Source organism: Perna viridis, chromosome 10 (assembly GCF_037379345.1).
Source record: "Perna viridis isolate PV_CMFRI_1.1 ecotype Kerala chromosome 10, ASM3737934v1, whole genome shotgun sequence".
Taxonomy (NCBI): domain Eukaryota; kingdom Metazoa; phylum Mollusca; class Bivalvia; order Mytilida; family Mytilidae; genus Perna; species Perna viridis.
Window position 1 is genome coordinate 40,809,349 of NC_142454.1, and position 25,593 is coordinate 40,834,941.

The 25,593-nt window shown below is 33.1% G+C and overlaps 1 protein-coding gene across 4 annotated transcripts; it reads left to right on the forward strand.

Moving 5' to 3' along the window:
• The first annotated feature begins 2,002 nt into the window (after positions 1-2,002).
• Positions 2,003-25,312, forward strand: LOC148605789 (uncharacterized). 4 transcript variants are annotated; one of them, XM_088547432.1, is made up of 13 exons: positions 5,470-5,570; positions 8,571-8,904; positions 10,643-10,848; positions 11,387-11,494; positions 12,817-12,910; positions 13,716-13,765; positions 14,908-14,989; positions 15,726-15,811; positions 16,691-16,885; positions 17,338-17,697; positions 18,472-18,557; positions 18,971-18,990; positions 22,039-25,312. In XM_088547432.1, the coding sequence occupies exons 1-13, from the start codon at positions 5,559-5,561 to the stop codon at positions 22,089-22,091; spliced, it is 1,686 nt and encodes a 561-aa protein (XP_088403558.1). In that variant the 5' UTR covers positions 5,470-5,558; the 3' UTR covers positions 22,092-25,312. The 4 variants fall into 4 exon arrangements, with proteins under 4 accessions (XP_088403556.1, XP_088403558.1, XP_088403555.1 ...); XM_088547430.1 differs by lacking the exons at positions 5,470-5,570; positions 18,971-18,990 and adding an exon at positions 2,003-2,251 and having other exon boundaries at positions 22,039-25,310; XM_088547429.1 differs by lacking the exon at positions 18,971-18,990 and having other exon boundaries at positions 22,039-25,311.
• Positions 25,313-25,593: the final 281 nt, after the last annotated feature.

Below are 25,593 nucleotides of genomic sequence, written 5' to 3' on the forward strand. Positions count from 1 at the left end.
TATCTCCGAAAAGTAAATTTCCTGGTTGTAATTACTGTAAATAAACCACCACTTGAAGGAGGTGTTTTTTCTGTAGTCGATTTTTGTATGTTCATACAGGCCGAGCGAAATAGAAGCATGGTGTTCTTTTCTTTATATAAAGGCATTTTTATTTTCTTTAAATAAAAAAAATACAGAAGTTTCGATTTGAAAAAAAAACCACATGTAAATGAGAAACCAAATCACTGTATTGAATTTGCTAATCGACCGTCAAGCGATTTCGAAAAAAAAAAATGCAAACGCCATGTCATTCCTAACAAGTCCATTTGGTTTTATCAACATAAGAATTTCATGTATTGTATGTAATAAACGATTCTCACTCGAATATGGTGGAGTCTGGTTTAAACTAGACAAAGAAAGCATATCGGATTTGAAGGCTGCAAGATCAGTGATAGTTATGTGGAAATACGTCTCCGAACAATAATGTATCTGAAATGCTTCTTTAATATAAGTATCATTTAAAAATTCCTGGCAGAAATCGAATCAAGTTTCTGTTTTCCCTTCGCTCCCACTGCAACGTCACCCGATATTACGCCTGTTGACCTCAGTTGACCTCGATTTAAATGAAAGACTTTTCCGACAAGGAAGTGAATGTGTAAGTCGTCTCTTGTAAACTCGATGCTTACCCAGTAGCGAACCTGGTTCATGTGTGGAGTCTGGGTAGCTCATGAAATTTTTTCTTCCACGATGACACTATGGTTTAGAATCAAATAATATAACTTGTACAAAACATTTCGGAGGAAAATCATCTCTTCATAAAGAAGTCTTGGAGTAGAAAAATATACATCCACACGTTTCTTCATTTTCAAGAATGAAATCAAGAGTACATATAATCAGAGTTCCATGGCTATTTTCAGCATTTAGAGGGCCATTAATTATACATGTAATAGAAAATCGGCCCGGACTACACTAAAACCAGGAAAATGAACCGAATTCGAAGACAGCTTGAACGACCTATTTTTAAGTCAGTTTTTCATGTTATTTGCGAATTCATAAACCTTTGACGAATTAATAAAGGATTACGTAGAATAGGGAACTTTTCGACCCACTTGGAAGATTTTAAATTTATTCCAATAATCGCTGGAGATAGTCGGGTAGGAAAATGTATTGTCTCCTGAACAATTAAATGAAACCAAACTCGAATTTTTTATCAAATATTTTGTTACTTTTTACGACATCTTGCTAGTTGCAGTTCATTACAAAATTTATTGTTCACGCTTTGATTTTAGAATTATAAATTCTTAAACTTTTGTTAATTGACTGATTTAGAATTCAAAACTCATCGCTTCGCAAGCACTAGATGTTTTAAAGAGAATCACACATTAGTACATATACAGTTTTGAACAGTTTTAATCTGTCTAATTCTTTGTCAGCCCTGAAAATTTTAGAATTACCAACTGCAACATTCTGACCTAGAACTGTCCTCAACCTGTCGGGAAACATTAATGTCCTAAAATTGTCAGGAAACATTAATGTCTTAAAATTGTCTTAAACCCTTCTGACCACACTTTCTGATTTTGAATCTTAAGGAATGGTCTTGACCTAAAATTGGCAGGAGTCGTTTTATCACAGTATCGTCAGAAATCGATTTAGACCCCAATCAACATGTAACTTGTGACAAATAGCGCTAAAATTATCAGCAAGACAGTTTTAGGATAGTCATCCAGATGTTTTATGACAATTCAACAGTCAGATAAGTACGGTACTACTAAGATTAGAAGACGGATACACTTCGTAATTATTTGCTTTACCTTCTTTAACCAAAGAAGATGAATTTATACAAATATATAAAAATTTTAAACCAATTTACAACTAATTAATACGACATTAACCCTTGCGACTCATCACGTTCGGGCCCTCGTTCATTTAAATTTTTGACTAACAAAGTACAGTAAGGTTTCAGTCCATACAAAACAAATACAATTGTTTACCTATGAATAACATTGAAATACTAATCTTTAATACTGGCTACTCATAATATAATCTACAAGTTCATAAATGGATTTGTCGGTGATTTTACAATCTTAGATCAAATGTTCAAATGAACAGGTTCTTTATGCGAAGACAATATATTCAGCGTTCAATGTTTACATTGGATGATAAAGTTTAAATGGTTTCGTACCACTATTTTGGATACTTTTGAATGGCTATTTGACATTTTTTGTGAATTGTTTGAATTTTCAATACTACAACGCTCTAGGCATATCCACGGGTAAGTACGAATTATATATTTTGTATAGTGATGAATTTTATATGAAGATGCTTTACTACGGGAAAAGTTTAAAAGAGTGGGGGGGCTAACTTTAATTAATAGACGTGGCGTAACTGTGTCTTCTACGTAATCTATACTATATCCTTTATTCGTTCTCATTTTCTTTTTGATAGTCTTTTTTATCATTTTGTAAATTCGTTATTAATGGATCGATCGATTGATTTATCGATGATTGATTGATTGATTGATTATGGCTTGACGATCTTTGTCAGATATTTAAAGAATTTCAGTACGAGAAAGAGTCTTAGATCTCTAATGTGTTAGCTTTTCCAAGAAGCAACAGTCCGCAAGGAAGCATGCCACACCACCAATGTGCTTACGAAGTGCTTTGTTCGTTTCTGTTAAATATCGTAGTACTGTTTACATTTTCTAATTCAGTGATATTGAGTCCCACTCACTTTTTTTGGTTTGAATACAAAATCCTTTCAAGACTTCAGTGAAATGTGTAGAAATTATTAGGTTAAAGATATTTAAAAACATGTACCAGACAGTTTAATGACCAATCTACATTATTAATCAAAAACCCACTTTGGTCCTAAGAATGCTATAAAAACACAAGTAGGTATTTGTGTCAGTGCGCCCGTTCTACCGTCCATGGGTAACGCCGAATTATATTGGCTTAAACATTTGGGTGTCGATGGAACCACGACATAATTAATGACGTATTGGTAATATATACATAAACATGTCAGAATTTTACCTGGTGTAAATGTTTTGTTCTGTTTTATTTGTTTTCTTACTTTGTTTGTTTGTTTTTTATTGTTTTTTAAATGTTTTGTTGTTTTCTTTTTTAATCTTGCTTATTTGATATGAAATTTAAAAATTGTTTTTCTTTCGCATAATTCATTTCTTTTACATGAATATACTTCGTAAAGATTATCATAGTTACAAACATGAATGTCGCATACCAAAACTTTAACACTGGGAAACATGTAGACACCAATTACTCAGCAACTCAAACACTGTCGATTTCAATGGTGTTGTGCAGGTGTAAGGTTGACATTTTCTTCCTTTTATAGGGACACTATATATATCTGCTAGTATGTATATATCTGATTACGATCAAATATATGTGCCAAGCTTTTACCCTTTGAGTAATAAAAGATCAAGTTTTAATCAGATTAATAGAAGCATTTCCGGGTTAAAAGTACATTTCTACAATTGTACAAGTATTAACGTACGCCTCAAAACCATTCTTGTACATTTGTATATGTATATCCAATGAAATATTCATCTACGGAATCGACAAGATAGTAGCAAAGCTATTGTTTCAAAACTGATAAAATCATCGACCATCTGTAACGGATACTTACAATCGGTCCGGTCTAGCCGTTGGTTTTCTATGTACGAAACTATGCATTGATGGTTTTAAGTACCATATAAACCCAGACAGGATAGAGGTGATTCGTGCATGCCAAAAACCAACCAAATTCACTTTTATTTCCCATTCCCAGTCTTTGAAATATTTTTTTCTCTTTTGAGATAAAATTATATACATGTAATACTGTTTATGTAATTGGCACGTGTGCGAGAGTTATCGTTCTTGATTATAGCATTTCACATATATTTGTCTCGTTCTATATTCGCATATTTTATTGTTTATTATAGATCATTCATAAACAAGTTTACAAAACCTCAATGTCTTATGCGCTTAATTCAAAGTCCACGGTGAATTCGGACGAAATGTGAGAATTTATTGCAATTATAGCTTGCCGAGTTGTGTCTCATCCCCAAAAGACGATCAAATGACTTGGGTTGATCAGAGAACTTGACCTATAGTCCTGTTTATTATAATCATTTGCTATATTTAACTCTGTATAACTCAGATGATATTGTCATTTGTTTAGTTTAAGTCTGATGGTGAAGGTCATTATTTTAGTTTTTTAAAGCTTTTTAGTAACGACATTAGTCATATAAGATGATCGATTGTAGAGAAGATATTCATAATGCCTATAATGTAAGTGATTCATGGTGAAGAAAAACCCAATAGAACAAATGATGCCTTTTTTTTTTTTTTTTTTTTTTTTTTTTTTTTAAACATACTATACTTTTGAGTAACCAAATCGAACCAAATCAAAAATGGTAACTCTTGCAAAGTGTCAATTTCATACACAATCTATATAATTTTATTCATCTAAAAAGTTCAACAACCAAATGACAAACTAAGACTGGTTTTGTGGTCTGTAACTGAGTTGATATAATAGTGAATATGGTGAAATTTTGACATGCATGGATCACCTACTGCCTGATTTTTATAACGACTGCTACGTAATGTACTAAAGTTAAGAGTATAGTCAATGCCTTCGTGTAAGGGGTTTGTATTTCACTTATTTTTGATTCTATACGTATAAACCCGTAAGTCGATAAAATCGTTTAGTCATTTCAACAGTAGCAAGAAAATGTGTTTCTTCCGTTGGACGTACATGAAGACCTAGGTCGGGGTCTTATTTACTCGGAATCAGTATAGCATGTCAACTTTGCACAGTTGTTTAGTACCATAAATTTAAAATTAAGTTCAATTTTCAGCAAAATTCTAAGTGTTGTTTTGGAGTTGGGCCATTGAATAAATTGCCATCACCCTTTTTTCACTATTACGTAGTGTGGGTATCACTTAATGTTCCAAAAGTGCCCTTTTTGCAAACGAACATAGAAACACGAGGAAGACTTGGTTAAAATATGGTAGATTTTCTATCATTTTACATGTAGTTATGACATTTTAATTAACTTTTTATAGGTTTACCATTCTGTACATCGTACACTTACAGTACTGTAGGCTGATAAAAAAAAACCTTGACCGAGTACGTATCAAAAATATTATAATTCGAAATTTATCTTAAATGGGAAATTTCAAATCAGCGATAATGTCTTAGATAAGGAAAAAATGTCATTAACCATTTTAGTTTAAATCTTAGTTTCATAATTATCAACTGAAGTCACAGTCACAAATTTAAACCACAGTAATTTGGTAAAATGGCCTTTGATAGTTAACTATTTTTTTTATTTAAATTGAGAGTTGTGAAAATCCTTTTAATTTATGACTTTGGGCGAATTCTACCATGCAGTGTTGTTATATCAGATTTCACACGAAAAAGCACATATAAAAACACTGCATAATATTTAAGCTTTACTTGACACGTAAACTTTTACCTTACAAATACATGCGTTTCCTGCTTGCGGTCCATCTGAACGTATAGTTTTAAAGCTGTATTTCATTGAAAAAAAAGGATAGAAAAAAAAAGAACGTACCATGGGGAATAAGGTAAGATATCTACCATATTCTCTGTTATATTATACGAACAACGTTCATTAGGAAACAAAGTGTGATGCAATTTTCCATTATCAGTGCAATTTTCAATACTGTCACAACGAATTATTGACCTTTGTCAATTTAGTCGGAACATTCTTCCCCTAAGTTGAAATTGTCTATATTTTTCCCGAATGCTTTGATTTCTTGTATCAAGTTGCGTTTGTTAAAAAGGGGTGACAAATACAACCGAACCAAGTCATGTATCTTATATCAATCAGTCTAATAAGTTGTGAGAAACAATCTTACCACCAGTACATTACTATTTAGCCATTATGGATACCGTAAAGCACGTGCGGAAAGGATCGGTGAAAGTACTTTAGTTCGTGATACAAATTTTCGTGGTTTAGGGAAGAAACACAAGTTCGTGGATTCTTAAATTCGTGGTTTGGAGGTTTTCAGTATACACATCAATGGACATCTCCTTTTCGTTGGGAACCAAAATTCGTGGTTTGACCTACCCATGAAATCCACGAAAATTGGTACCCCACGAACAATAAAACGTTCACAGTATTCATTTAATTTAGATTATCTATTTCAAAATATGCTGTTTCTTCAGTGTTTCTGTATAAGTAGTGTATCTGTTTATTTTAGGTTCCGTTTACATAGGTTACACTCTAATTCTAAGGCCAAATACCTAACGTTCTCATAAAATATGAATGAACTTTCGGAATGGGATCTTACTTTAAAAAAATAATATTTTTACAAACAATGAAAAATACAGTGGCAATCTTCATAAGTATTAATTCAGTTTTCTGGTTCCAAAACTAAATATTTATTCAAAGTTTTAAATCTCACGCAAGAAATAAGAACTTTATCTTGAATAAACTTCAGTATTAACTCGGCCTTTATTTTTATTATATAAATGTGATTGGGTTCACAAATTAGCGTTATAAAACTATTTCAAAAGCGAGAAATAGTGTATGTGTTTGTTTGTTTGTTTCTTTGCGGTTTTAGACAGCAACCATTTTATTTTCATGGCGAGGCTGGATCAAGTTTAAAATAAATATAGCCATGGTCAAAGGTTAAAGGTTATGGTGAACAAAAATAAAGACGCGTAATTGGTCATTAATATTGAAAAGTACATAAACCAAATTTATTTTTTTTATTCCCCTTTTCACATCTCAGCAGTTTGTTTCAATCTCGTTGATTGACTTTTCAGAAACTGCTTATTTTAATCCATGTTTTCGTGTTTCCAAGCTCAGTTAAGGGCAGTATTTAGCTTCAATTGGCTAAGACTTGCTTTAATTACGGTTTAGACAGGTGCAAGGGCGTTAAGTTGTTAAGTTTTTATTAGACAGGTGTACATGTATACTACGGATTAGACAGGATAGTGGTGTTTAGTTCTGTTGGCATGTGTTCACATAACACGGATGGAAATCCACAGAACTTTTTTTGTTCCATTCGTATTGTATTTGTCAATGATCTCAACTTAGTCAATCATCAACAGTGAGACATGGAAAGTAAAAAAAAAGGGTATCTATTTTTTTTTCAAACTACTACACTTCCGTTACAAAGAACTTTCTTTCAAAACGCTTGTCTTACTAAGTTAGCATTCTTTTTAATATATTCCCAAAAACAAATAGTTGTTCAGTATCATCGATGTCATGCTGTATGCAAAAAAAATATTTTTTAAATATCACCTACTTTCTACAAAAATATATTTTCTAAGAATTGGGCATCTGTGTGTTTCCCAAGTGTGAATATCGGCAAATTTGGTCTTTGTAGATGGGGCTAATTATTGCAATAAAGATAGAAGCAAGGGTGAATCCAATTATTTTTTGAAAGATAGAGGGTCAATCCAGGTATTTTCAGACAATTTTTACTCTTTTCCCAAGTTTTTGTACGAAAGTAACAAATTTCGAACAAAAAGGTGGATGTCAAATCCACTGACACTGCCACTGACACTGCCACTGACAAGTAAGAACTGGTTAGTAAAATCATATATTACATGACATTTTAAGCTATGAATGGACTGCTATATCATAAAAGCACACCCAGCCACCCCCCCCCCCCCCCGAGCATCCCTCCCTCGAAAGACACAAAAGGTACATTCACATGTATTGAATGACCTCAAAAAGGCCTAAATATGATAGAGTTTGTGTATCGTAATGTGCTTCCAGATTAGTTTAACCAAACTGAAACAGATCTTTTAATTTAAATCTAACAATAGTTTTTTAATATTAAGTTTTCACATGAATGGTCTATGAATATATGTTTGAATTGTTCTACGTTAATAATCGTAAACTTTTAAGATAAAGTTTTAATATGATATGTTTCGAATTACAAAGCTGAAGTAATTTGTTGGTAAGTCAATTTTGTATTAAGCATAGAAAGCGCATCAGTTGCTCGTCTGTTATACACGTATGATAATGATTAGGCTGATTCCATTGCGCAATGCAACCAACATTTATATATTTTATCAATAAAGTAACATTTTCAAATTACCTGTTTTTCTTGTAGTTATAATTAATTGCAATAACGGACTGGTGTCTAGATTTGTAATTTTGTCCAGATCTATAGATTTTATTCATTGCTGCTTGCTCTCGATACACCAGTCTTTAATTGTCGTTACGATTTATGCAATTTATTTGCTGTAACGAGTTAATAAAACAGTGTACATGCGTATGCATGCATAGTGTTTTACAATAAAAATTTATTAATGAACCTGTCTGAAATATTAGTTCAAAAGACATAAAAGACAAGTAATTTAATTGAAATGTGTAAGTTTGACTAAATATGAGTAGCAGTGAATACATAAGATTCAAAAACCAATGCCGTACGCGTCCAGACAAATTCAAACTGTTTGTTAACAAACTTAAGGGAAACTGGGTAAGGCTCTTTTCCTAAGAATTATAAAAAGCCTTCATTTTTAACTGTTACTTATTTTCGTACATGAAGATGAGACGATATTAATTTTATAAACTTTTTCGATTGCTTTTTTTTATGTTTCAGCTCGAAGGATTTAAGCATCAACAGGAGGAAGGCTGTGAAGCTATGGAAAACAAGGAAAACCAAGAACAGAATGGAAATGATTCGGAATCAAAACGAGACACACAAACGATTAAAATTGGAAGTAGAAGTGCAACGTTATTTCTTAGCTCACCATCGATAAATCTAAAACAGAAACAACCGGATGATGCTTATTCTAAAACAAATACTCCCGAACCTCTTTCTAGACAAAGTACGAAGGCAAAACGTGAAAAATCTAAATTAATGCCGGATGAGTTAAAACATCTTAAACCGAAACGAGAATTTACTTTTACCGGATATGACATAATGGCGGACGGTAGGTCCTAACTTAGAAATTATAAAACTACATTTGTAATTGCCACATACCTGGTATGTTATGAAATATTGAGGTCTTATACTTTTATATAATGTTGATCTTTTGACATACTCTGGTAGAGCTTATAGGTGCTTGATTTGGCTTCCTAAGTTGATATTGGTTTGTAGAATTTCTTTTATTTAATTTACCTCTAAATCTTGAAATACCGATGCTAAGTTTTTCCTTGAAATACATGTAATGCATACACAAAGTTGCAATTTCCATATGGTTTTTATTTTAGTTCTGTGAATGTATTCATCTGTTGCAAGTCGGGGACTTGTCCGATGGTTGACTTACCCGTTCCCATCTCCTCTTATGTTAATATGTTACAATGTGACCTATGTTACAATAAGCTCTGTATATTCTAAGTTATTTGAGGAGGCATATAGTAAGTCGTTTTGAATACTTTTGAGGTTGTCCTTTAAAACGCTAATTAGAGGAAAACCAAATAATAGAGCTTGTCCGTCGCCTGTAACTGCCTATACTCGAAGAGAACAACGAATGCAAATCTGAAGACAAAAACCATAGAACATGTCATTTGACTTTGACTTGTATATGTACATCGTCATCCTGGCTGGTATTAATATTTCTTGCACGCCGAAAGTATAAAATATCTCAATGAAACATTATATACTTATAGACTGGGTATTCGGGAAAAAGCAAGTTTATTGTTCCCCTCGACTGTAACTATTGTCCTTGGCTACGCCTCGGCCAATCGTCACAGTCTTGGGGAACAATAAACTTGCTATTTCCCGAATACCCAGTCAATAAGTATTTTATTATACCGAAATTATTAGATTTGTAATACATTTACTCCATATCCCTTCATTGTTCATTGTTGAATGATCATCTTACAATATTTTCAATTTGAATGTCACTGATATTTTCCCCTCGTCACCTCAAAATGTTCAAAACCCAGAAAACCATGCATCTTTTGGCAATATTTTAATCTGCATGTTGTCTCATTGACCTTTTCACCAGCAATTCATAGGAATTTGAATTCGCAGAAAGTAGCCTTCAACATCAATTACATGGTGCCTGTAAGATAAAGAACAGCAACAATGTACATATTTGAATATTGTCTCGCAAACATTCAATTGCATCTGTGTTGCAAGACTTGGGGCGCCAGTATGCAGTATTGAGTAAAATAAAAACAATAAAGAGTTAACAATATTATTGAATAACAATCAAATGTAACAATTATGTGTTTTTAAAGTTATAACCAGTTACGTTTGAACATAACAATTAACTGTCGAATTGTGGTTCAGCAGACAAAACGAGCAGACGTGATAATTTCGGGGTTTTCATTAAGAGAGGGTGAAATCCGAGCGTTCCGAATTAATATAAAACTTTTGTCCAACCCGGTGACGGAACTAAAAATCCGCGAAAGCGGTTGACATTGTCGGTCAATAGTCTGAAAACTATGGACTGCTCCATAGTCAAACACTGAAAAAGTAGAAAAATAGCAATTTTACTGTAGAAAATTTTGTATTGATGTTTATATACTGAGGTATAATTTTTTTTTTATTTTCAATATAGACCAATGCTATTATGTAAATGAATATACGCAGTATCTTTATATTGTAAACACATACTTTAAATACACACTGTTTTAGGTTTGTAACTTTTAAGAAATCTAGACCACTGTAAAACTACACAAGTGCATAAATTGACTCTCTATGATTGATTTATCTTTCAGTGGGTTCACCGGACGAAGATTCCGATGATGATGACGACGACGATGTCGAAATACGTAACATGAAAAAATCATATGTGCAGACGTGTAAAACGCTGAAATTAATTCCTTCATCTTCATTTAAAAATCAACTAGCCAGACCGGAAGTCAATATGAAAAGTCATCCTTCCGGTCCAGATGGTGCTAAAGCAATGGCAATAAATCTAGTGGTTAGATATTATCGCTTTCTGTGGTTGAAAGATGCTAGATGCTTGAGAAATCCGAATAGTCAATTTAAATATAATTTTAGTTTTTGAATGTTTCTTACAATGCGCTACTTAGGTGCGTTGATGAAGTGACTGTGTTTTTGCTACTATTGCATAAAATTATGATAACGCATCACCTGCGTAACTTATGTTTTAAATGAATATGATCTATCGTGACAGCGTTTTCTTTAGATGAAAAAGTACATAGTTGCAACATTTGACATGAAAATTTCATGTATCATGATATATAAATTGACACAAATATTTGAGAGGTTCATACTCGCCGTACATAAAATCATTCAGATATAAAGTTCAGTCATTTAATCGAAAAAGGTCACTTTTTGTGAAATAAATCCGCCGGTAGAAGATTATATGAAACCCTTACATACACCTTGGGTTGGCAGGTACTGAATACTTATACATGTATGCGCTGATAATAACATGGTCCGAGTTTTCATTTCTAAGATGTTTCTCATTTTAAAGCTTTAAATTACTTTTACAGAATAACAAAATAGTTACCAGTTTGGATTTAGAAGACAATGGTTTATTCACTGAAGGTGCTGAATATATCGCTGAAATGCTTAACAAAAACGATCATATAACTTCCTTAGTAAGTAAATTAATATTGTGTATTTATACATTTGTAATTCTCATGGAGTACTGATTGAGTTAATTGTTTATATCAGAGTGTGAGCTACATGTGGTGACCTACATGTATATCTATAAGTCGAGACAACATCTTTCCTCTTGCTCCTTATTCATGTTTACATTGTATTTTAGTAGTATTTTCAATCATTTTCTGTATATTGTATGTTATTTCTTTCTCCATCTTTCTACAAATGTCTTTTTTATTTATCAGAAACCGTTACAATCCCTTCCACAGACGAATAACCACTTCAACATTTACTGCGTATCATTCTGTTGGCGTATAGGCAATCTCTTGTGCTGTTTCAAAGCTTTACGCCTCTGCCACACTCAGTATTAGACCCCACAAATTAGTACTTTACAAAAAAGAATACAACGAAAACAGCTTCTCGAATTCGTAATGAGTGGTGCTCATATGTTGTGCATTTTTTCACATTTTGCAAAGCAGAAACTTTAAGCTAGCGGAGTGATACTGGTATGTTGTGAATCAGGAAGCGGTTATACATTGTAGGTCTGCGGAGGAAATTGGCCATGGTTTATAGGCTCTGCTTTTGATAAGGTTGCGAAAAAATACAAGACATCAGAAATCCGTAAAAAATATTTAGTACTCGTTTACTATTCTACGTGCAATTTACATTAAAGGCGTCTTTTGATACTGAGAACAACTGAAATAGCGAAATGACCCTCTGTCCAGTAGATTGAACCCGTTCTTACCTTTCATGATTTCCTTTTATTTTTATAATATTTGATCATTCTGTTGAGAGTTTACACAATGAAACTTGCAATTTAGTAGACTTTTTCTAGTTTTTAGGTAAAGAGTAACCAAAGGAACCAAGATTCTAGCATTAAAAAGGGCCATGAGTCCTTCGATAATATAAAATATGATGTCATTATGTTAAAGAAGTATTTTTTTTTATCTCAGAAAGTAGAATTGAAACATTTGCCGACAAATTGTCTCACCATTACCTTGGCATTGTGTAAAATATTCAAGCGAATGTCTGCAATCACAATTAATGATATTATGCGCATTTGAAGTTTTGTTATTACTGAATTTAAACAAAAATGCACAATTTCCTTGTTTTTTCCATTCGTATATAACTATGGAGTATAAATTAAATTTTGTTTATTGCTAACTTTAATAATGGTCAGCTTGTCCTCTATCACCAATTTGTATTTCAAATATGATGTACATGTATCTTAAATTGATGAAATCTCTTTGTTTACTTGTTGAGAAATCATAACATTATTTGAATTCAACAATCTTTTAGAATTTTCTATTTGTTTCAGAATATTGCAGAAAATTTAATTGGTGCCAACGGTTTGCGTGCAATAGCGGACATGTTACACACTAATTCACGGATAACTACACTAGACATATCAGGTATTACATATATGTATCTTATCCTGAATATTAGAAAGAGTAGTCAAGGGAACCAAGATTCTAGCGGAAATCAAAATAATGTAATCCATAGACCAGACATGGAAAGCAGACAAACACAACAAAGAACATTAAGTAACTAAAATAATACATACAAAGTAACAAAAGTAAATGAGCAACTCGGACTGCAATGAAAACTGTGAGCATGGACAAGGTGCACCGGTAGGGTGAGCGTCCTCTTCTTTTCTAGAAACACCCGCCGAGTTGCTCATAGTAATTCAAGTTCGTGGTAGACGAAAGGGGAAAGGTAAACTGTAACACGTTGAATTGAGAGAATCTGATTAGATAATGTATACATATATGTAGTCCGTTCTTCTGTGTGTTGGTCAGAAGAACATGCAAACGTTTTTTAGAAAGTACAATGACCATGTGCAAGGGCTTAGACGGATACAAGGGACCATGGCCCTTCTTAATGATCGAAATTTTACTTGAATATAAAGAAAATCTAATGGAAACCACTAAAGTGGGCCTCTGTTATTTAAGGCAATGCACACCCCTCTCGTTCCACATGCACAATGTTATGGAGTTGCCACCGATGTAAGTTACCTTTGGTAAGAGTGAATGTGAATGGGCCATTAACCATGTCAGGTATTGTACACTACATGTATATTGACCATGTCAGGTATTGTACACTACTTGTGTATTGACCATTTCAGGTATTGTACACTATATATATATTGACCTTATTAGGTATTGTACACTACATATATACTGACCATACCGTTAAATTTGGATATTGTTCTTTTAGGCAGTGGACTAGTTGATAACGACGCAATTATTGTTGCTGATATAATCCAGGTATGTACATACAGTCTGGCATTATAACTGTGCCGTTATATTACGTGTATAACTATATATATGTGCATACTAATGTTGAGGGACTGCCCATCTTCTGCATTTGTAGGTCTGTTCTCCTCGGAGGCCCAGGGTGCCTCAATCTCCTACTTCTGCGAAAGAATTGTAAAAAGAAACATCACTAGGTGTTGAGAATGTCAAATCTATTTTTCTTATTTATTTGATATTTATTTTTTTTTATTTTATGTATTTTTTTAGGGATTCGTTTGATTTTTACTTCATTTCAATATTACATGTACCTTCTTGTTATCTATTGAAGTTCCCTGTGTAAAACCCGTTCATGAACTACAGTGTTTAAGTCAGTTTGACTATTCAAAATTATACAGTAGATGATCTTGGTCATTGTTAAAAAGTTTAGAAATAGATCCATGTATATCAAGCAACTTAAAAAATACTAACTTGTAGTTCGTGTTTTTCAAGTGTTAGGTTACAGTTGCAATCACTTCTTACCTCTGTTAGTTCGATGAATGTTCGTTGTTTTTTTCAATAAAGCCACGGCAGTGGCTGAAATTGACCTAGCCATCAAGCGAAATCTTGCTTCGTTAAGCGGATATCGTATTTTACAGTACAGACCATAGTCAATAGAAAGGAGTGAAGCGTGAAATGGAAAGGATTAAAAATAACCATAAAATACATAGTTTTATTACAACCAGTATGCAAGAGAAATTCCGCACCTTTCATTTCATTTAGAAGTCCGTATAAGTTCGCATTATTTTACGACTTGTTTCGGCCTGTTTGATCACGTGGTGACAGTCGAACAGTCGCCAACCATCCCATGCGTATTAATTTCACACTTGACCTTAGGAGAAAGTAATCTCACTCAGTCTGGTTCCCTGCAGGTCAATATCATAAGCGACCCTAGGATCGCTAAATATTATAATATTTGAGAGAAACTTGTGGAACAAAAATATTACCGGGTTGTCAGGTTACGGAAAAAAGTTCCTACTATTTTTTAAAGGTGGGTAACTTCACAAAAGCATCCCCTAATGTAGACATCATTCTTTCTTCATAAATCCTGCACGAGTTGCGAAAAAGTTTTGATTATCTGAAATTTTTATATGTTATTTGTAACTTTTATTTTTCAGAATAACAAAATTATTCGTGAGCTTATAGTTAGTCATAATAAATTCTCTGGTCAGGGAGGGATGATCCTCGGCTCAGCACTCAGTAAGTATCAGTATGGAAATCAGTTCACAATATTTTGCATAAATTGATGTACGGATGTGTCATTATCATACATAAATGTGTGTAATGCTGTGCACGTGTATAGAATATCCACAATTTGCGGATCTATAAAAATGTTTTTAAACACACAAAAAAAAACTTGTAAGCTTCTTCTAACTGAACTGGTTACATTTTAGTATTGTTGCATTTCTCCTTTGCTCATTTGTTCGTGTCAAAAAATTGGCACCTAGATAAATATTTTCTCCCGCCAATCGTTTAAATTTGTATTATAATTTATAATTTTATTAGATTATAATTTTGATGAGCAGCAGTGATCAAGTGGTTCTGATCGTGAAATATCTGTCCGGAATGCACTGTACATATGCGTTTTAAGCAAAGATAAATTTGAGAAATCTGCATTAAAAATGCTGAATTGATGAGAACCACACAAAATTGTGTTAACGGGTACTTGTCGTTAAAGTTTGCGACACGGTGTGATTTATTTTTCATTAACACACGTTGTTCTGTGGTCAACATTATACTGTACATATGATCTGAAAAAAAAATTATTTTTATTCAATTGTTAATTTAATCTAAAAACATTAAAAGATTGCTACCACATACATTGTACAGTATTCAGTACTTTTACTTTAATGAAGCAGATATTTGAAATTTAGGACATTTTTAAAACAGATGTTGTGTTTGTAGCTTTGATTTAATTGTTATTTCAATTTTGCAGCGTCAAACGATACTATAAGATTTATTGACCTAAGTTGGAATCATCTCCGGGGTAAAGGTGCTATGGCCATTGTGGCGTCACTTCAGGTAAATATTTAAGTTCCGCTTTATAAGAAGTCGTAAGGCCGAAGGTATCCATTTCTCCTTTGAATACTTCTACATCCAACGTACCAAAAACGTAATATGTACAAATAAATTATTCTGATTCCAACTTATGTTTTGACGAAGGGTAACGTAATCAAAGATTTTAATAAGATTTTTCAAATTTTTTTAATATAAAATGTTTGAGTTTTGTCAAAAATATGATCGCGCTTTAAAGCTTATACAGCACTCGAATGGTATAACCTTCCCATTTAAACCATATACAATTTTCCAATTCCATATTGTCCTCCATCCCTTTCCTTGTAGAATTCCAGTCGCATTTATTACAATACAAACTTTATAAAAACAATTAGTATACTTTAAACTATAATTTTTATATTTAATAACATATAAACGTATGTCCATAAATACCATGAAGAAGGTAGACTTAGGGTAAGGCACATAATTCTTGAAATCAGTGATATGTTTGTATTATATTAAATATCACTTAATACATGTATTACAAAACTTTCATTTGAAACAGAATGAAACCAGTCAAAGTTACTTTGATGCTTACATGAGATTGATGTAAAATGCTGAAAACAAACGTTCAAATGATTTGTAAGAGTTGTGTCCCTTACCCTAGGTCTTTCTAGGTCTTAAGCCAGTACCCCATATTCTCCTCATTATTTATATCCCCCATACAAAATCCCCATTCCACTATATACCGTAGAATGAGAAGTTTTCCCCATACCAGTATACTGTTAAGTATGTTTACACGCATTGTATCTCTTTGCAGTTCTACCAATATCACATACAAATAAATTTGTCGTTGCAAAAACTGCCATATAAATTACTTTGCACTTCACTATTGTTTTCTTTCAGAAAAACATAGGACTACGCAAGTTAGATATTTCTTGGAACGGATACGGAAAGGATGAGTGTTATATTCTAAGTCAAACATTGAAAGAAAACACAACTTTAAAGGAACTGGATATCTCAAATAATCGCATAAATAAAGAGGCCATAGCTCATCTATTGAAGGGAATCCAAGAAGGAGATGGTCTGGAAATACTACGGGTAATTTGTTTTTAAATATCATCGACCATCTTACATATTATTTTTGTCGCTTGAGACGGAAAGAAATATTATGTGGCGTCATCTTCTTTTTCTTTAAATTGACACATACATGTACATGTATATTGTGTGGTGTCGTCTTATTTTTCTTTAAATTGACACATACATGTACGTCCCAAGTTCCAATCTTATTTTAATGCACCGGGAAAAATATAAGTCGCATAGTAGGATCAACATTGTGTGTGTGTGTGTTTTTTTTTAATTACAGTTATACATGTAAATTTGTTACATTTGTTATATGAACATTCCGTCTTTTGACTATTCCTGATGCCTGGAAATTCAGTAATTTTGTTATACTCTCTATGATAAAATTTATCAAAACCTACAATTTTGTTAACAAAAACTTTTAAACTGCACGTATTTCGTGTACATGTTTTATGCATTTTTTATCGAAGATACGCGGCAACCCAATCACACCGGAGCTTGCCGTTACCATAGTAACAGTAATTAAAGAGACACCAGAATGTAGGATCACACTTCTAGACATGGGTGACATCGAAGTCAACGAAGCCTTCATCACCATTCTCGATGACATTCAGATGACCCGGAAAATCGATGTGCTATTCGGGCACACCCTTCGACACGGTACTCTGACAAAGCGAGATGCTGACGCCATAGATTATAATATGAATGCTGTTGATGAGCTCTTTAAGTACATGTATGACAATAATTATAGAGTTATAGATCTGATGAAATGGTTAGACAAAGATAACAGTATGAGTGTCAGTCGAAGCGAATTCAAGCAAGGAATGAAGGTAAATATTTTATTTAGGAGATTCAAGATCAATTCTGACTTGATTATGATTTCCCGGCGAGGAAAGATCACATGAACCTAACGGTACATGTTTTTGTATCATCTATGTTGCAGGTGTTTAACAATGTCAAACACTAGAAAAATATTATAATACGCCAATATATTATAAAAGTACTAATCATATAGATTGCAAATGCACGTGTTTTGCTTATCTACGTTGTCATAGAAGGCACAATTTTCTGAAAATTGAAAGATGGAGAAAAAAGGAAAACGCTGTAAAATAAATACTCGTTTCTAGAATCATACTTTTTCCCTAATACGCATTGGTTGTGCATGGGAAAAACGAAAGTCTTTATTTACTTTGAAGATATCAGAGATCTTCAATAAAGACTCGTAAACTAAAACTTTTGGAAATCCACGACATCCAGTGATTCGTGTCTAACCTGGCCAACTAAAAATCGGAATCCCGTCACCGTGAAACATTTTGTGTTTTTCTTCTCTGTAAATTAATCGATCCAGGGCATTAAGTTCAAGATAATGTACACCCATTAAAAACATAAAACTACTGCAATCAGACTTCACACCAACAAGTGTACCACTTGGTACACCTCGTCCATCTGCAACTTTTCAGTGACTGCCAAAAATCGATGTTTGACTTTCAGGTCAGATGAACATAATTTTGCTTGTAAGTACTTTTGAAAACAAAATTACAGAGAAAACGATTTCTCAACCTATGTTATTTATTATTGTATAGAATGTTCGTGTATTTTTCTAGACAATGGATGTACCTATCACAGAATTTCAGTTAGACAAGATGTTAGATGAACTAGATGAAGATGGCAATGGAGAAGTCGATTTCTCGTAAGTTTTCTCTTTTTTTTTTTTGCCGTAAGAATTTATATGATTTACAAGTCATGTGTCGTATTTTCTTCGAAAGTTGTAGGGATAAAAAACATTGAGTTTATCCGCAACTTTGATTGATCTTCTTTTTATTGAATTCAACATTATATTCAGCTGATTTTAGGTTTTTTCAAAATCATGAACCCTGAACAGCTTCATTCACAAAAATCAAACTAGTCAGGAATGAAACACATTTTAATAGAAGTGGTTGAAGTTAAAATAAATGATATTTTCGATGTTGTGTCGAATGTTTGATTGGTTCCTTGCTATACGATAGTGATCAGGACATACGTTAACGTGTGCTTTATTTTAAAATTACGATATTCCAAACAAAAAATCCAAAAATACACAATTTATATGTTAAATCTCATTAGAAATTTAGAGAAGAGATTCGGTAGGTATACATTGTACATGTATTTCAGCAAAGCGAGCATAGACTGCTAGATTTACAAAATATAATCATTTATAACGAAGGGAGAGAAATCATTATTTATGAAAATGATATTTCGCTTTCAAATGTGTTATTTTAAGTATACATTTGCTAATATAGGAAAAGGTTTTGGTGAAAATATTAGTTAATCCACTTAATTCAAACGCTAAAACATGTATTGAAACAAAATTCATGGTATATGGTGTATTATCATACCCCATGAAACTTTATCATCTAACTTAAGGTAAAAATGTTTCAAGAACTTTTCTAAGGTCTTTTGTTTAAGCAAAACTGGATGGGGTGGGCTTATCCTTGTAACGTAAGGCGACTTTGTATTCAATTTGGAGCAATTTGAAATATTTGAAAGTCAATTCTTCATTACGCGTAACATAAAGCCAGTACATATAGAGCATTCTACTTGTCTTAATTTAGACCGCTTCGAACGTCAAAGTAATTAAAAAAATAAAAAAGATAGTTTAATTTGGATTTTTCCCCATTTATTCAACAAGGGGAATGAGAAGCTCTGTGAAATTTTCCATTTTCCGAATTCACGTTGGAAGCACGTTCTCTGATATTCTCATACATAAAGCGTTTGTTTCATCCTTTGTTAGTCATACGGCTTGGAAAGGCGCTGGTATAGGGGGAAGTTGTGCTTTGTTTTGCTTTTACTATTATATACATTGTACATGTATTTGTAATTTTTTATGAGTTTCGTAAGCTTTGTTTTTTACCGCTAGTTTTCCCCCACCTTTTCCACACCCATTCCTGTGATAATCTTAAAATGTTGGATTTGTAAACATACACCATTACTTTTGTTGTTTCAATTTTATCAACTGTTTTAATAGACCTTTTTGTGCTTACTTTGGGATAATCGATGATCATTCACAGAGCATGCTCAATATTCATTTCTGCGGGGAAAATTCTTTTGTCCTACCCAAGCCCTACCTCGCAGAAGTGTGTATAGAGCATGCTCATCAACTGACCTTAAACAAATCTATATTTAAACGTGCACGTGCACAGGAGAATCGGTACAGGTGATCATTTTTACATATTTTTTCTGAAATTTCCGTAATTCTTATCCGTGTGTAGTTCACACATGCTTAAAATGTTCTTATCAGCATTAATAAAAAAGTGTAACGTGTAATCCCGAGCGGTCAATGGATTCGTACCAAGTTATACTCGGATTCATAGTAAAATTTATGGTTCACAAAAAGACGTGACAAATGCTATCTGTAAGTCACGATGAGAAATGAAATATATCTTCTTCAACTATACAACTTGGGCCTTGTTTTACTTTACACATGAAAAGGGTGATTAACTATAAACTTGATCTAACAAACACTTCAATCGTATTCCTATATATATCGGAAGTTTCCAATGGCTCTATCCAATGGCACTTTCAATATCAGTTATAGTATCCACTGGCACTATCAATCAAATCGAATAACGAAACCTTATATCACACAAATTCCTAAGCACATATTTATAGAATAATTAGAAATAATGCCTTGCCCTGGGAAAACTATATATACAATACAACGTGAATGACTGAACAAAATGCTAACAGCACAAATATAAACTAATGAACACATTCACTTCGACACTACTGTATGCAAAACACAATATAAATCTAATGGATAGTTTCACTAAATTCCGAACCTTAGAATTAGATATAATTCTCTTTTATCTCATGGAATTCACTATTAAATCCAAAGGAATTATTTACACAGCACAATATAAAACAATCCGACACAATTGAACTTGTCAGGCTTGATAAACACACTGACACTGAATCGATGATGATTGGGGGTTTTTACGGTCCTTACTATCCTTACGGATCTCGCACGACCGGGAATTCTGTTAGTAAATGTCTGTTAGTAGTTGGAGGTAGCGGAGTCCAGCCTTCGGGATACCCGACCAAAGAACTCAGTCAGAGTATGTCCTACTAGCGGCTGGGCTGCTCTGTTGACGCTCTGGCATACTCCCAGACCCCACGTGGGTCCGAGAGCGTTTCCCAACTCTAAATGTTTGGGAGTACTTTAACGTGAAGAATGTGACACTGAATCGCTACTGATTTAACCTTTTATACTACCCGGCTAGATGACCAACATCCGGTTAAACACAACTCATGCATGTCAAAGGGTAGTCAGGATAGAAAGATCGGTCCATTTCATTAAACGGGTATGTGACTCTATTACCTTTAACGTGCCCCGTAATCGAAGGAAAATAACTCTTGAAATATTAGGAACATACTTCGAAATACCGTTTCTTTCCCCATTACAATAATTGACATAATAATTGACATAACCAAAACGGTAAACATACTAACAGGTAAGTCTATTTTCACCATAAAAGTATGAATGAGGGGAACAAATTTTAAATATAGTTCTACTAACTAATCATGCAAAATAAGAACTTTTGCATGAACTATCAATATGATTTTTAACCCTCTCGTCAAAATGAAAATGCTTGATACAAAATGTTTTAACAATAAAAACGTCTAGAAAGAGTTTGGCATAGCAGATATTTTCAACTGAAAATCATTTGAATTCACTACATGTATACTGGAGCCCTTTATGCTGTGTATTGGAATCCATTTTGGCAGTAATAAGCCCTGTAAAATTACATTTCTGTCATCCTTACATGGATCTGTTACAGTAAATAATTCCTTTTACGCATGACTTGTGTTCGTGTCCAGAGAGCAGATCGCCAGCCTTTCATTTGAAATTGTCATTTGACTGCAAAACAACCTACATGTATAATATTTTCTTTTTATGTCTTCACTTTAATGTAATAAGCAATTTAGATGTCGTTTTCAAAGGAATAAATAGTTTTAACTATTAACGTATTTACGCTTTATTATGATAGTTCGTGAATTCCAATTTAACTGAGAAACACATATTGCATGTACATTTTGTAACAAGGGTAAAAATATAACATTAATTTTACTTCACACCTTTTGTACGTGTAAAACGATTTATAATTTTTAATTTTCTATTATTTTGATTTTAGAGAACTTCTTGCAGGAGAAAGACACTTCAGGAAAAAACTCAGAAGAAAAATAGAGAGAGAAAAGGCATATGCTAAACAAAGAGAGGAATTTAAGAAAAGAAATGTACTGTTTACGATTGGAGAAATGAAGTCATAAGAAACATAATCACGTTTAACGAGGGTGCAACTGAAACATCGTGTGCTGTTCACTATTGAACGATTTATCCACACGTTTTTGGTCATGTCGTTTGCATAAAATATTACAGTCCGTGGACTTTAAAAAAATATTTGAAAGACTTGAAAAACATTAACAGGAGAAAATGTATAATAACATACATGCATACATGGCTTATACATCTGCATTTAGGTTCTCATATAAGGCAATGCATTGAGTTATCATACAGGCGATACAGTGAGTTTCCCACACACGGTGATGCATTGAGTTTCCCACACATAGCTATACACGGTCGGTGAGTTTCCACACAGAGTGATAGATTGAGTTTCCTACATGAGGCGATATATTGAGTTTCCTACATAAAGGCGATCAGCATTGAGTTTATCAGACAGGGCGATACACTGAGTTTCCATACAGTATGACAGTCATACATGTATGTACGTTAAGTTCCCCAAACACATTGAAATAGTTTACACAGGGTGACTCAGCCTAAGGTGTTTCAATTAGTCTTTAGTTTGTCTCACTTTCTTACCCTCTAGTGAGATAGGGTCCCTTCTGATACTGGACGCTCATATTATAATTCATATTTTTAGGTACTGAAATGTCCCCTTACTGATCCATTCATTCTGAGTTCTTTATTTGGTTCTATAACGTTCTCTTCCTATTGTGCTCGGGTAGTTCCTTTCAATATCTTCCCTGTAAACTCAAATACTAATTACAAGTTCGATCTCTTTCTCTTTTCTCGTGTATTTTGGCTAAATATATTCCATTTGTACTGATCAGATACTCAAGTCACTTTATTCCTTCATCTTCTACTCGGGTATTTCAGCTCAGATTTCTGAAATTATTCCTCTTGTACCCAGGTATCTAAGTTCGATCTCTTTCACCTGTACTCGGCTATTTTAGTTATATATTTTTCACTTGTACTAATCAGATACTCGAGTCACTTTCTTCCTCTTGTACTCCGGTAGATGTACTTCAGCTCTACGTTCTGAAAATGTTCCTCTTACAAACATCTAATTGCGATTTGTCTGACTCTTTAGTGTTGTTCTGAAGTTTTTTGTAGAATGATACTCTTGATCGACATCTTTGTAAAGTACTCAGGTGGACCACTCTCTTTTCGAGATTAAGGTCGATCCCTGATTCAAATAACATATACATATATAAAAAGCTAAAATCAATACATACGGCGAATGACATCGATGATGATAATCTTATTTAAAGTTTCCAATTTTAAATGTTCCAATGGCATCTAGTCTTTCAATGCTTAAAGTATTTGACTTTATTTACTCTATATTTGTAATTGAGTTTTGTGACGGGGTTAAAGAATAAAGAATAAAATACATAATGTTCGTATATTTTTTAGGCATAGAACAGTTAAGTTTATTGAACTGATTGACTCAAAAAGATGCTTGCTTTTAATTAACTTGCCTACATAGACCTACATGTACTTTTTGTGTTGACACCAAGGGAGAGTACGATAAGAACAAAAAAATTGATATTCGATAGTGAAAAGTAAAAAGAAAATGGAACAAACAGGGGCGGATCCAGGATTTTAGATTAGGGGGGAGGGCGCAGTTAAAATTTCGCCTCGCTCTACTCGGCGAAAATTTTTTTTGAGGTTAAATTTTTGAAATATTCTTGTAGAGTGGGTGCAATACAGATATCTTTTGTGGTAAAATTAGCGGGAAACTAAAGTTTATCGTACATGTGAATAATGTGTATGCAGACTGATGTGTGATGCACTTTGATAAAATATATTATTATTTTTAAATCGAGTAGAACCCACTGCCAGTCTCTTCTCTTGCTGCTACAGAATTAAGGGATATAAAAATCTTATTACCGTACGCGATCTTGCATGTGGTAAGTCAAGCATTTATGGAGGTTGGTTAGCCAAAGCCAGATCAGTGATAGAAGAGAATTTGTCCTGTCATCCCGAGTGTAGATTTTATGTTTTTTATGATTCCATTCAATCGTTATTTTTCAAAGCTAAGTCACAAAGTAAAATTGTCCTCCTCTCCGCTTACTACAGAGTATATATACTTTTAGGCGTCAAGTAAAATGTGACGGGCCCATGTCTTTCTCGGGTACATGTAACTGAACAGTTGTCTGCGAGTTAGCACAAACGGGTATTCAAAGGAACCAGGATTCGAACAATAAGTAATAAAAAACTTAATTTAGGGACAGCGAATAGATCAAGAAAAAAGTTACAAACCACAAAGAACATAAATAACCACGATAACATGCATATACAAACAACCAATTTTAGGGCCATTTTTGTTCTGTGATTAAATAATCAACTTTTGTCGGAAAAAGTACTTTTTTACGTTTTTGAAATTCTATACATATGTTCTTTACATTTTACTTGTTTTCCGATATCTACATTGGACGATTTCACTTAAATTACTTATGAAAATGTAATGGGGTCGATTGATCTTTGACCCCTCCTCAAATTAATGCAAAATAACAGATGACTTTACCGCTTTTCAGTCATTAAAGAATGATATTAAAAAACTACATTGATTTATCTTTCCATTGACATATGATATAACCCTATAAGCTCTAGGCCCATTAAAGTTCGAAAAATCCTTAGCCGTCGGCAGCACTACACAATATGATGAGACAAGTACGCCAAAAATACACAAGTCTTTGTAGAAATAAAGCATAAGTCATAATTTTGAGCATTCATGACGAAATGTCTCCCTCTGATTTTTAGAGACCGGCAAACAAATACCTTCGGCAATGCACATATCATGTGAGCGTACACCTTCATTAACAGCTCAATAAACTTTGAATAAAATGTACATGCAATGTCCTTACAGTTGTATTTCCCGCTTTATAAAAAAAACAAGTAAAAATTATAACCCCACCATTTCATTATTTTTGTGAGGTAGCCTTATTTTACTTTTTATTTTTTATTAATTTTATTTTATTATTATTATTTTTTTTTTGTTATATTTGTTTGTTTGTTTGTTTTAATGCTCGTTTCTTTTTATATATTTTATCCCTTTGTTTACTTGAACTGTCACCTGGTGTTCTTTGTTTACATGCTCATGTCGTGTACATATCACACTTATGAAATCACAACGTTGTGAAATGATATATAAACTTAATATTATGATTGGTTGTAATATTTCTTCTTATTATTAAAAGCATTATAAAACATTAGTAAATTTTACAGTTTTAATGCTCTTTCTAATGAAACACCATATCCTGAAAATATATTTTCATTATCTTATCTGTAATTGCCTTAAAGTAAATGTACATTTATCTGATAAAGCATACAAGTTTAAAAATAGTCGTTCTACATGGCATATTAGTTATATGGATAACCCTGGTTGAAATTTTAATTTAGATTTAATAATCAAAGATTTAACGTCGGAAATGAACCATAAGAAATT

Excerpts from the sequence above, each read along its gene's own strand:
- LOC148605789 (XM_088547429.1), top strand. Across the intron at positions 8,905-10,642 it reads ATATGACATAATGGCGGACG|TGGGTTCACCGGACGAAGAT; the intron begins GTAGGTCCTAAC and ends TTTATCTTTCAG. Across the intron at positions 11,495-12,816 it reads ACGATCATATAACTTCCTTA|AATATTGCAGAAAATTTAAT; the intron begins GTAAGTAAATTA and ends TATTTGTTTCAG.